Below are 13017 nucleotides of genomic sequence, written 5' to 3' on the forward strand. Positions count from 1 at the left end.
GTTGCGGTCGGTGGAGAGAGCGATCAATGACCAAGCCCACGTCTCCACGTTGCATGCGTTTTGCGCACTGCGGGAAGGATAACGCTTCACTTCCTGCGTCCGTCGAGCGACGTCGATCCTTGCCTGCTAATTGCTCATTACGGTCCACGCTATCAATTGCACATCACACTGTGAAAATGTTATGTAAATCGAATGATAGTTGTAAAACAAAGCTTACTTCCTGTTGCCAGTAGGTGGCGCCATCAGTATTATTACGTACAGACTAATATATCTCTTCAAGTAGGGGCTCTGATGTAGCGTGAGCAATTTTGTGTCAATTGGACAATGTTACAACAACTTAATTATCACACTGATCAGTAGGTGGCGCTATGACCCTGGACTAATATTAATATACGGATGTGTTCAGGTCAGGATTGTGATCATAGGTCAGTAGTTCGGCGCAGGATGGATAATGCAGAGGGGATTTACAAAGTACTTCCTGTTTCATGGCGAATCAGTAGGTGGCGCTATGACACTGAGGAAATATTGACACATAGAGCTGTTCAGGCTTGGACTATAATCATGTGACAGAAGTTTGGTAGTGATAGGACAATGCACACTGGAGTTATGACAACATCGTCTCCTTTGGCGAAGGATGATCCTTCGCTGCACCTCAATGTTTACACGGTTTGAGGAAATGTCACAATTCTGACCATGGTCCAATGACTTGACTGAGCTCATTTGAGCTGTTTATTGTAAAGCAGCAAGGAGCAGTTCATCAAAGTATAAAACATGTCACTTCCTGTAGCCAGCAGGTGGCGCTGTGATTTTAAGCCATGATTTCTGTGTAGATGTCATCAGGCCGGGACACTTGTCTTACATGTCTAGTTTGGACTCGATTGGACAAAATATGTCCGAGATACAGAACCTCATGTTTTGATTGCGTGTCATCAAAATGCTACGCCACGCCACGGTCACACCGTGTCATGAAATCAAATATACCGAGTCAGTTTATATCTCCATCTTGCTTAGATGACATTCCCAGAAGTTGAAGTTGATCAGATGAAAGCCCTACGACAAGTTCGTCAAAGTAAAAATGGGGAATATGGCCAAAATGACCACTAAAGTCAAAATGGTGGGCTTCCTGTTTGGTCGAGCATATCTATCCAAGAGACTTTTTTGTTTGTTATGAAAAGACACATGCCCCTATCGATTTTTGTAGATGTCGGCCAATCGTAGTGCCGGGGCTGCCCTTTAGGGGGGCGCTAGTCAGTTATTTTGCCACGCCCATTCCTTAAAACCATCTGAATGTCTGCAGGGGGGGGCTGTTGCTACACAAATGTAGTTTGATGGAGGTTGAACCTCGAACACTGAACTTACAGCAATTTCGTGTGTCACGGCGAGGTGATGAACTTTGACGCCACGCCACTATTATGGCGTTTGACGAAAAGTCACAGTAATCTTATGCCTTCATTAACAATGTCTTGAGACCCATTTGATACAGTTTGACATGGTTGCGTTCAGTAGATGAGGAGACTCTTGTCTTACATGTCTAGTTTGGACTCGATTGGACCATGTATGTCTAAGATACAGAACCTCGTGTTTTGATGGCGTGTAATCAAACTTTGACGCCACGCCACGGTCACACCGTGTGACGAAAAGTTGAAATTCGAGGTAGTTTAGATCTCCATCTTGTTGTGATGACACTCATCTCAATTTGAAGTTGATCTGATGAAAGCTCTACGACAAGTTCGTCAAAGTAAAAATGTGGAATATGGCCAAAATGGCCACTAAATCCAAAATGGCGGGCTTCCTGTTGCTTTTTTCCAATTGCACCTCTGACCTTTTTTGTTTGTCTGGTCACGATACACCTGGGCTACGAGTTTTGTGAAGATCGGTGAAAGCTAACTGAGGGGCTTTTCCTTAGATGGCGCTGTTGAGCCATTTTTCCACGCCCATTTCAAATTACTCAAGAATACAATTACTTTTTGGGGTTTTGAATTTCCTGCAAACTTTGGTAACAATTTGAGCGTCTAGGCCTGAAAAAGCCCAAAAGGGAAATACAAATACAACAGGGCCTCCCAGCGGGGGGGCTCGGGCCCCAATTAGACATTCTTCTCTACGAAGGTTTTCCTACATCCGTCACAAGCTTGTCCCGCTCTTACCGCTGCATCATTATCTGTTAGCTCATTGTGACTGTTAGCTGTTAGCTCACTGTGACTGTTAGCTGTTAGCTCACTGTGCTTGTTAGCTCACTGTGACTGTTAGCTGTTAGCTCACTGTGGCTGTTGGCTCACTGTTAGCTGTTAGCTCACTGTGCTTGTTAGCTCACTTTGGCTGTTAGCTCACTGTGCTTGTTAGCCCACTGTGACTGTTAGCTCACTGTGCTTGTTAGCTCACTGTGGCTGTTAGCTGTTAGCTCACTGTTGGCTGTAAACTCACTGTGACTGTTAGATGTTAGCTCACTGTGGATGTTAGCTCACTGTGCTTGTTAGCTCACTGTGGCTGGTAGCTGTTAGCCCACTGTGACTGTTAGCTCACTGTGGGTTGTTGGCTCACTGTGGCTGTTAGCTGTTAGCTCACTGTGCTTGTTAGCTCACTGTGGCTGGTAGCTATTAGCCCACTGTGACTGTTAGCTCACTGTGGGTTGTTAGCTCACTGTGGCTGTTAGCTGTTAGCTCACTGTTGGCTGTAAACTCACTGTGACTGTTAGATGTTAGCTCACTGTGGCTGTTAGCTGTTAGCCCTCTGTGCTTGTTAGCTCACTTTGGCTGTTAGCTGTTAGCTCACTGTGCTCATTAGCTCACTGTGGCTGTTCCCACCACTATTTGATAAAATCATTTGTAAAATTGGTGAAATAATGTAACGACTGTAAAGGTAGTTCATCTTTGTCTTCCAGCCGTGAAGCGTGAAGAGTGAAGCTCCGCCCACTGACCTGCCTGGGGTCAGGTCCATCCCACACAGCATCAGAGACAGTGTGGACATGGACATTCCAGACCTCTGATGTCACAGTGCTGGGCATTTAGTAGAAGAATAGTAACAACCTACGAGGCTCATGGGTAATGAGCGTCAGTTGTTTTCAGTGAGAGACGACATGTCACAACAGGATTTCATGTATTTATCAGATTGTTAATAAACGTTACAGTTTATCAGATGGTGACTCAGATGATTTCTGTTGAACAATGACAGCAACTGGGACACAACGACCTTTACTCTCCACACAGAGCTGTTGGTTTGTAGTAAATACTTGTTATATACAGTCACTGATCATCTTTATATACAGTCACTGATCATCTTTATATACAGTCACTGATGGTCTTTATATACAGTCACTGATGGTCTTTATATACAGTCACTGATCATCTTTATATACAGTCACTGATGGTCTTTATATACAGTCACTGATCATCTTTATATACAGTCACTGATGGTCTTTATATACAGTCACTGATCATCTTTATATACAGTCACTGATCATCTTTATATACAGTCACTGATCATCTTTATATACAGTCACTGATGGTCTTTATATACAGTCACTGATCATCTTTATATACAGTCACTGATGGTCTTTATATACAGTCACTGATCATCTTTATATACAGTCACTGATGGTCTTTATATACAGTCACTGATCATCTTTATATACAGTCACTGATGGTCTTTATATACAGTCACTGATGGTCTTTATATACAGTCACTGATCATCTTTATATACAGTCACTGATGGTCTTTATATACAGTCACTGATGGTCTTTATATACAGTCACTGATCATCTTTATATACAGTCACTGATCATCTTTATATACAGTCACTGATGGTCTTTATATACAGTCACTGATCATCTTTATATACAGTCACTGATCATCTTTATATACAGTCACTGATGATCTTTATATACAGTCACTGATCATCTTTATATACAGTCACTGATCATCTTTATATACAGTCACTGATGGTCTTTATATACAGTCACTGATGATCTTTATATACAGTCACTGATCATCTTTATATAAAGTCACTGATGGTCTTTATATACAGTCACTGATCATCTTTATATACAGTCACTGATCTCTTTATATACAGTCACTGATCATCTTTATATACAGTCACTGATCATCTTTATATACAGTCACTGATGGTCTTTATATACAGTCACTGATCATCTTTATATACAGTCACTGATCATCTTTATATACAGTCACTGATCATCTTTATATACAGTCTCTCATAGTCTGTATAAACAGAGCAGCCGATAACAGTCCCCAGTTTCTCTTCCTGTTTTTCCTGATGATGAAGATGATGAAGATGATGATGATGAGGATGTAACGCTCCCCTCGTCCTATCAGAGCAGCAGATCAGTGTCTGAGGTCTGTGGCTGAGGTAAGATCTCTCTTCTTCTGTTTGAGGGTTAGAATCAGGTTTAGGTTTAGGTTACAGTTAGGTTTAGACATTTAGTTTAGATGGTTAAGGTTAGGGGCTCGGGAATGTACTATGTAAATGAGTGTCCTCACTAAAATAGAAGTACAAACGTACTGAGAGATGATCACGTGCAAGTCTACGGGTCGTTAGTTAGTTAGTTAGTTAGTTCGGTAGTTAGTTAGTTAGTATATCAGAATTCAGTTCAGTTAGGGTTAAAAATGAGAAGCGGCTGTGGCTGAAGGTCGGTGGTTCGATCACAGTCTTAAGAAGGTACATTCAGAAGGTACCATAAAGTATTGGTCTCTTCCTCTCTGGTGGTTCAGGGTCTTTCATCCAGACGTGTGTGACTCTTCATCAACGGACTAGAGCAGGTCAGACCTGAACGTTTTTTCCATGTGGCTGCTCATGTTTCAAAGGTTTAAAATGTGACACTGGAGGAGGATTTAAAGGAGGATTTGTTGCATGCACAACATGAAGTGAATCTGAAAACTCTTCAGGACATTTTTTTACTTGTGTACTGTTTGTTCTATCTGACAGAAATGGATCCTGATTGTCAGAGAGGTGAGGCTGTTCCACTGTATGAGGGGAAGTATAATGGATACCCTGATCAGCCTGGACAGTTCGGTCCTTCTGGACAGTTCGGTCCTTCTGGACAGGTCGGCCCTTCTGGACAGTTTGGTCCTTCTGGACAGGGTGGACAGCCTGGAAAGCCTGTTGGACCTGTAGTGGTTGACCATACCACTGTGGAGATCACCACTGCGCCCCCCCGGGACCACTTCATCTGGTCCATACTCAGTCTTTTCTACGCAAACATGTGTTGCCTCGGACTGGCAGCTCTCATCTGCTCGGTCAAGGTGAGCTCATGTGTGACGTGTTCGATCATTCATCTCCCAGTCGGCTGTCTTTACAAACCAAGTCTAAGTATTTTTCCTGCGAAATTGTCACACGTTTTAAAAGAAACACAACCTCAAATTGAGTCAATCACGTTTAAATACTGACTCCGAAATCAACTGAACCACAGAAATTAGTTTTCTTCTCCTTGATGTGTGGTCTCCGAGCTGGAAGCAAATCAAACTGGACAACTCAAATAGACTTGGAAACCATCAGGATCATTTCTCAGCTCGTTGTTCAGAAGCAGAAATTCTCCTTGTCCCTGACGGCGGCTCAGGATTGGGCCAGCCAAAGTTTCTTTTTCAACAAGTGAGAGGACGACAAAATCCTCCTCACTGCTCCACTTAGAACAAAATAATAATAAAACACATCAGACTCGCTGTGCAAGGTTTCAGTGTGCGAGGATTTTTATTGGATGATGGTTTGAAAAATGAAAAATACGGACTTGGTGTGAAAAGACCTTTACTGTGAGAGGAGAAAAGCCTGTAACACAGACTGAGGCTCCACCCACACTGATACAGTTCAAATTAAAACCACCTCCGTCCACACTAACACACCTAACAACACATGTACACGGACTGAAAATAAGATCATCAGATTGAGCTCAGTTCAGTTTTTGTAATTTTTTTGTTTGACGATGAATCAACTTTGAAAATGAAAATGCTTTGGTTCTTTCAGGCCAGAGACCGGAAGATGGTTGGAGATATGGTTGGTGCCCGACACCACAGCTCCACCGCCCGCAAACTCAACATCATCAATGCATCTCTGTTTGCCGTCCTGATCATCACTATCATTATTCTCTTCTTCTATAACCCAATGATCTCAGGAGTCATCCTCAGCTATTGGATCCACAAGTTGTAAACGAGCAGAGACGTCGGCTGTTGCTGCTACGTTTCTCTGATCTGTCACATTTTATTCACATTTTATACCTTAAACATGTAAACACGACTGATTTGTATTTGTGTGTCCAAACAGTTTCATTTGACAATAAAAGAGTTTCCTAACCCGTGAGAATTGATCAACATCACAATGTTACAGAACATTTCAGACTTAAATCAGAAACAGGACGACAGCTACAAAAAGTTAAGAACAGTTATGACAGAGCAGATTCAACGTTAATAAATCAGTGACAAGTGATTTAAAAGCTGCCACAGACGCCTCGTTCACCAACTGAACGCACTGAGACGCACAACGACACGTGTTCATGTTAAACCAGCGTTTTAAAACTAAAACCACCTCCGTCCACACCAACACACCTGAAAACACGTGTCACATGACCATTTATGTACCCTGGTCATGTGATGTAAACATGACCAGGGTACATAAATGGTCATGTACCCTGGTCAAGCAGTCGGTTGCTTAGTAACAGAAACTCCTCTGAAGGAGGAACAGTGAAGGTGAATATGGACGGGGACAAGATCCAGACCAAATCGCGATGGTTGAAGTGACCTGACGTTGCCAGCCTGTTAAAACGTACAGGCATCCAGTGGGACTCGGGAAGACTTAGCTTGAGAAAAGCACATGATAATTAAACGTGGAGGAAAAAAAGAATGTGGTTCACACTCACATGTCTTGCTGTAAAAACAAAAAAATTATAAATGGCAAGATTTGGGACCGTGGATAAAAAAAAAAAAAGTGTCAATGCTGATGTTTGGGAAAAGACATCAGATCCTGTGGTTCAGTATAATCCATTTTTGAATGTGTTTAGAAAACAATTTACATCTGTTGCTCCCACACTCAGGACTGTTTAACTGGTACCAGACACACACACAGACGCCCAATATGCACATGCACACTTACATGATACAAACAACATTTCAAGGGCTCAAGGTAATCATGATGTGGGTTTAATTCAAAACATGGAACCTGTGGATATCACACCAAAATCTGAGAATATCCACTGAGACAGAAAGCCATCGGTGGTATTACACCAGTTTTCAACTCTCTATTGAGGGCAGGTGTAATTGTTCCTTGCAAGGATTCACTCCTGCACACTCTGATTTTTCCGGTGAAGAATATTTTTGATAAATTACAACCTGATGATTTGCGATTCATCCAAGATTTGTAAGTTGTCAACGCCGCAGTACAACAATGCGCTCTGTCTGTTCCAAATCCTTAAACAAGTTCTGCAGGATAGTAACTGGTTCTCTGTTGTTGATCTGGCAAATGTATTTTTCAGCGTTCAAATTGATAAAGACAGCCAATACTGGTGTTGCGTTTGAGTCTAACAGAGAAAGTTATATCTTCACATGCCTTCGTCAAGGCTATTGTGAATCACCGACCATTTACAACCAGGCACTAAAGGAAAGCTTAAGATCATTAGAGATAACACCAGGATGTGCACTTTTACAATATGATGATGATTTAATGATTTGTGCTCCAACTAAAGAACAATGTGAAAATGATTCTGCAGCTCTCCTAAAACATCCAGCTGCAGAAGGACATAAGGCAAGCCGGAAAAACTGCAGTTTGTAAAAGAACAAGTTTCATTTTTAGGGCAAATCCCCCCCCCCCCCTAAGAGAGTAACGGCAATTTTAAATATTCCAAAACCTGTCACAAAGAAACAAGTGATGTCATTCCTGGGAGTGTGCTCGTATTGCAGGTCATTTATTCCTAACTATGCTGTCCTCGAGGAGCCCTCAGCGCAATCGCACACGGGCGAGGCCTACAAGCATATAGTGAGGTGACATGGACTGATGACACAGAGAAAGCTTTCACTGACTTGAAACTGACCTTACAATCGACCCCGACCTTAGGACTACTGAACCCTGACGACCTTTCACACAGGCAGTTGACGAGAAGGGGGGGGCTACATGACATCAGTGCTACTCCCACACCATGGGGCAAACAGAGACCTGTGGCTGCAGGCCTGCCTACTTGTCTCAGAGCTGGAGCAGCTGCAGAGAAGGCTGAGAAGGATTTAGTAGGATACTCCCCCCCACCCTGCTGGTCCCACATGCTGTGTCTATGATGCTATCGATAACATGCTATCCTGTTGGAAATGTCTAACATCACTGTGAAATGATGTAATGTTCTAAGCCCAGCTACTCTTCTTCCAACAGAAGGAGATGATAAACAACACAACTGTGTTGTAACAATAACTGAAGTGTGTTTCCCCAGACCAGACTTACAGGAAACACCTTTGCAGAATCCAGTCTTTGAACTGTTTGTGGATCAGCGTCTCGCAATTCAGACACGGGAGCAACTAAAGTGTGTTTCTCTGTGGTAACAGCACATGATGCATTGATTGCACAACCACTTCCTGCTTCTCTGTCTGCACAAGCAGCAGAGCTCACTGCTCTCAGTGAAGCATGCAAATTGACTGAAGGGAAAAGGGTGAATATCTACATAGACAGTAGATATGCATTTGGTGTAGTACGTGATTTTTCACGATTTGGAAACTGAGACAAAGCAATTGCACATCATGCTCTAGTGTCTCAGATGCTTGATGCTGTCCTCCTCCCCAGACAGGTTGTAGTATGTGAATGTGATGCTCACACTTCTAATAATGACCCAGTATCACAAGGTAATGCCGGAGCGGATGCAGCAGCAAGAGCAGCTGCACGCCAGCCACTTCCTGCTTCACCCATTCTCTGACAGGTCGACCCCACCCCCACGGCTGACCTGCAGGAACTCCAACTTAGAGCCACAGCAGATGAGCGTGCACTTTGGAGGGAATGTGGCTGCACGTACACAGATGGGGTGTGGGTGGGCTCTGATGAGAAACCTTGTCTGCCAAAATATCTGTTTCCCTATTATGCAAAGTTAACGCATGGGATGAACATGTTTCGAAAGGATCGATGTTGGCTGCAATTTTACAACACTGGTTCACAAAGGGGTTTTCCAAGTACTCTCAGAAATGTTGTCACGTATGCATGATTTGGATTCCATTTGTTAGTGTGGGACTAAAACAATGAAGTAAATATTTGGGCATTGATTTGAGACAACATTGTGCCTACCACCCATCCAGTGGTGGAGCGGTGGGAAGAGAAAATGGCACACTAAAAAAACTAATTTTATGAGGAAACTGGATTATCATGGACTAAATCTCTCTCACTTGTTCTCATGCAGATGAGAATGAGAATTAGACCAAAATATGTATTGAGCCCATTTGAGATTCTGTTCGGACGTCCAGCAAACGAGGGCATTGGACCTCAATAACTCTGTGATGAAGAATGTGATGATGTTGTACTGGCTGTTTAGTCGGCTCTTATCAGTCCTTACTCCTTTCTGCGACGCAGACCTGTGTCCACAACAACAGCAGTTTGCTTTCTCCTACAGTGCTGATGATGATGATGCATTTTGAATCCTTGTGAATTGATGTATTTGATTTTTTACTGTAGTTGTGCATTCATTAAATGACAAAAAGGGGGGAAATGTAGTGGAAAAATAACTAAGTGTGGTTGAAACCTATGTTGTAGTTGAAAAGTAAGTTTTATGTGTAACTGTGTATGACCTGAAAACTGTAAGACCTTTTTATCACTTATTTACTCTCCAAAGGAAACATATGTAAATCAGATTTCTGTCTTTAGATTCCTCTCTCAAACTCCGCCTACAGACCCAGTCTGAACTGGCTCACTGATCCTCTTTGTATATAAAGATGATCAGTGACTGTATATAGTCACTGATGGTCTTTATATACAGTGACTGATGGTCTTTATATACAGTCTCTCATAGTCTGTATAAACAGAGCAGCCGTTAACACTCCCCAGTTTCTCTTCCTGTTTTTCCTGATGATGAAGATGAGGATGATGATGATGATGATGATGTAACCCTCCCCTCGTCCTATCAGAGCAGCAGATCAGTGTCTGAGGTCTGTGGCTGAGGTAAGATCGTCTCTCTTCTTCTGTCGTTTAAACTTTGTTTAGTCTCTTTGTTCTTCGTGTTTCTTCTTCGTGTTTGAAATTTAAACTCAAACAAACTGTTTACTTTGAACTTTGAACTTTTATTTAACAAAGTCAATAACAAGAGTCCGTCAGTTTAGTGTGTGTGCATGTGTGTGTGGGTGAATGTGCACGTGCATGTTCCTGTACACATATCTCTGTGGGGACCATTTTAAGCAAAGACCCTACAGAGTGAGGACATTTTGACCGGTCCTCTCTTTTATTTGACTGTTTGAGGGTTACGACTTGGTTTTAGGGTTAGAATCAGGTTTAGGTTTAGGTTACAGTTTGGTTTAGACATTTAGTTTAGATGGTTAAGGTTAGGGGCTCGGGAATGTACTATGTAAATGAGTGTCCTCACTAAGATAGAAGTACAAACGTACTGAGAGATGATCACGTGCAAGTCCACGGGTCGTTAGTTAGTTAGTTAGTTAGTTCGGTAGTTAGTTAGTTAGTATATCAGAATTCAGTTCAGTTAGGGTTAAAAATGAGAAGCGGCTGTGGCTGAAGGTCGGTGGTTCGATCACAGTCTTAAGAAGGTACATTCAGAAGGTACCATAAAGTATTGGTCTCTTCCTCTCTGGTGGTTCAGGGTCTTTCATCCAGACGTGTGTGACTCTTCATCAACGGACTAGAGCAGGTCAGACCTGAACGTTTTTTCCATGTGGCTGCTCATGTTTCAAAGGTTTAAAATGTGACACTGGAGGAGGATTTAAAGGAGGATTTGTTGCATGCACAACATGAAGTGAATCTGAAAACTCTTCAGGACATTTTTTTACTTGTGTACTGTTTGTTCTATCTGACAGAAATGGATCCTGATTGTCAGAGAGGTGAGGCTGTTCCACTGTATGAGGGGAAGTATAATGGATACCCTGATCAGCCTGGACAGTTCGGTCCTTCTGGACAGTTCGGCCCTTCTGGACAGTTCGGCCCTTCTGGACAGGTCGGTCCTTCTGGACAGGTCGGCCCTTCTGGACAGTTTGGCCCTTCTGGACAGTTTGGCCCTTCTGGACAGTTTGGCCCTTCTGGACAGTTTGGCCCACCTGGACAGTTTGGCCCTTCTGGACAGTTCGGCCCTTCTGGACAGTTTGGCCCTTCTGGACAGTTCGGCCCACCTGGACAGTTTGGTCCTTCTGGACAGGGTGGACAGCCTGGACAGGGCGGACAGCCTGGAAAGCCTGTTGGACCTGTAGTGGTTGACCATACCACTGTGGAGATCACCACTGCGCCCCCCCGGGACCACTTCATCTGGTCCATACTCAGTCTTTTCTACGCAAACATATGTTGCCTCGGACTGGCAGCTCTCATCTGCTCGGTCAAGGTGAGCTCATGTGTGACGTGTTCGATCATTCATCTCCCAGTCGGCTGTCTTTACAAACCAAGTCTAAGTATTTTTCCTGCGAAATTGTCACACGTTTTAAAAGAAACACAACCTCAAGTTGAGTCAATCACGTTTAAATACTGACTCCGAAATCAACTGAACCACAGAAATTAGTTTTCTTCTCCTTGATGTGTGGTCTCCGAGCTGGAAGCAAATCAAACTGGACAACTCAAATAGACTTGGAAACCATCAGGATCATTTCTCAGCTCGTTGTTCAGAAGCAGAAATTCTCCTTGTCCCTGACGGCGGCTCAGGATTGGACGGAGCCAAAGTTTCTTTTTTCAACAAGTGAGAGGACGACAAAATCCTCCTCACTGCTCCACTTAGAACAAAAAGAATAATAAAACACATCAGACTCGCTGTGCAAGGTTTCAGTGTGCGAGGATTTTTATTGGATGATGGTTTGAAAAATGAAAAATACGGACTTGGTGTGAAAAGACCTTTACTGTGAGAGGAGAAAAGCCTGTAACACAGACTGAGGCTCCACCCACACTGATACAGTTCAAATTAAAACCACCTCCGTCCACACTAACACCTAACAACACATGTACACGGACTGAAAATAAGATCATCAGATTGAGCTCAGTTCAGTTTTTGTAATTTTTTTGTTTGACGATGAATCAACTTTGAAAATGAAAATGCTTTGGTTCTTTCAGGCCAGAGACCGGAAGATGGTTGGAGATATGGTTGGTGCCCGACACCACAGCTCCACCGCCCGCAAACTCAACATCATCAATGCATCTCTGTTTGCCGTCCTGATCATCACTATCATTATTCTCTTCTTCTATAACCCAATGATCTCAGAAGACATCCTCAGGTATTGGATCCACAAGTTGTAAACGAGCAGAGACGTCGGCTGTTGCTGCTACGTTTCTCTGATCTGTCACATTTTATTCACATTTTATACCTTAAACATGTAAACACAACTGATTTGTATTTGTGTGTCCAAACAGTTTCATTTGACAATAAAAGAGTTTCCTAACCCGTGAGAATTGATCAACATCACAATGTTACAGAACATTTCAGACTTAAATCAGAAACAGGACGACAGCTACAAAAAGTTAAGAACAGTTATGACAGAGCAGATTCAACGTTAATAAATCAGGGACAAGTGATTTAAAAGCTGCCACAGACGCCTCGTTCACCAACTGAACGCACGGAGACGCACAACGACACGTGTTCATGTTAAACCAGCGTTTTAAAACTAAAACCACCTCCGTCCACACCAACACACCTGAAAACACGTGTCACATGACCATTCATGTACCCTGGTCATGTGATGTAAACATGACCAGGGTACATAAATGGTCATGTACCCTGGTCAAGCAGTCGGTTGCTTAGTAACAGAAACTCCTCTGAAGGAGGAACAGTGAAGGTGAAGAGTCGGAGCAGGGATTTCTTTTCTCTGAGCGACAACGAGGTGGAACTGTTACTGACAGGAAGTGTTAGCGACGCTTTG

The 13017-nt window shown here is 42.9% G+C and overlaps 4 protein-coding genes across 8 annotated transcripts in view; all 4 read left to right on the top strand.

The window, feature by feature from the left end:
* LOC124854855 (hepatitis A virus cellular receptor 1 homolog) overlaps nt 1-3133 on the top strand; it is a 26555-nt gene extending 23422 nt beyond the window's left edge. The window contains exon 8 of the mRNA XM_047343466.1: nt 2924-3133. The gene's annotated coding sequence lies outside the window, so the exon portion shown is untranslated. The remainder of the gene's footprint in view (nt 1-2923) is intronic.
* LOC124854858 (hepatitis A virus cellular receptor 1 homolog) overlaps nt 1-3133 on the top strand; it is a 6323-nt gene extending 3190 nt beyond the window's left edge. For both annotated transcript variants that reach the window (XM_047343475.1, XM_047343476.1), the window contains exon 7: nt 2879-3133. In XM_047343475.1, coding sequence (XP_047199431.1) covers nt 2879-2891 — 13 coding nt within the window. In that variant the 3' untranslated portion in view covers nt 2892-3133. The remainder of the gene's footprint in view (nt 1-2878) is intronic.
* LOC124854856 (interferon-induced transmembrane protein 3-like) overlaps nt 1-6297 on the top strand; it is a 22760-nt gene extending 16463 nt beyond the window's left edge. For 2 of the 3 annotated variants that reach the window (XM_047343469.1, XM_047343470.1), the window contains exons 3-4: nt 5033-5256; nt 5972-6297. In XM_047343469.1, the coding sequence (XP_047199425.1) occupies nt 5033-5256; nt 5972-6154 (407 nt within the window). In that variant the 3' untranslated portion in view covers nt 6155-6297. The remainder of the gene's footprint in view (nt 1-5032; nt 5257-5971) is intronic. The other variant, XM_047343471.1, reaches the window with a different exon arrangement.
* Nucleotides 6298-9963: 3666 nt separating this feature from the next.
* On the top strand, nt 9964-12547 carry LOC124854857 (collagen alpha-1(I) chain-like). Of its 2 annotated transcripts, XM_047343474.1 has the most exons (4): nt 9964-10120; nt 10770-10817; nt 10984-11498; nt 12215-12547. In XM_047343474.1, exons 3-4 carry the CDS (start codon nt 10986-10988, stop codon nt 12395-12397), a joined length of 696 nt encoding a protein of 231 aa, XP_047199430.1. In that variant the 5' UTR covers nt 9964-10120; nt 10770-10817; nt 10984-10985; the 3' UTR covers nt 12398-12547. The 2 variants fall into 2 exon arrangements, with proteins under 2 accessions (XP_047199430.1, XP_047199429.1); XM_047343473.1 differs by lacking the exon at nt 10770-10817 and having other exon boundaries at nt 9966-10120.
* Nucleotides 12548-13017: the final 470 nt, after the last annotated feature.

This window comes from Hippoglossus stenolepis, chromosome 15, assembly GCF_022539355.2.
Source record: "Hippoglossus stenolepis isolate QCI-W04-F060 chromosome 15, HSTE1.2, whole genome shotgun sequence".
NCBI classification, from domain to species: domain Eukaryota; kingdom Metazoa; phylum Chordata; class Actinopteri; order Pleuronectiformes; family Pleuronectidae; genus Hippoglossus; species Hippoglossus stenolepis.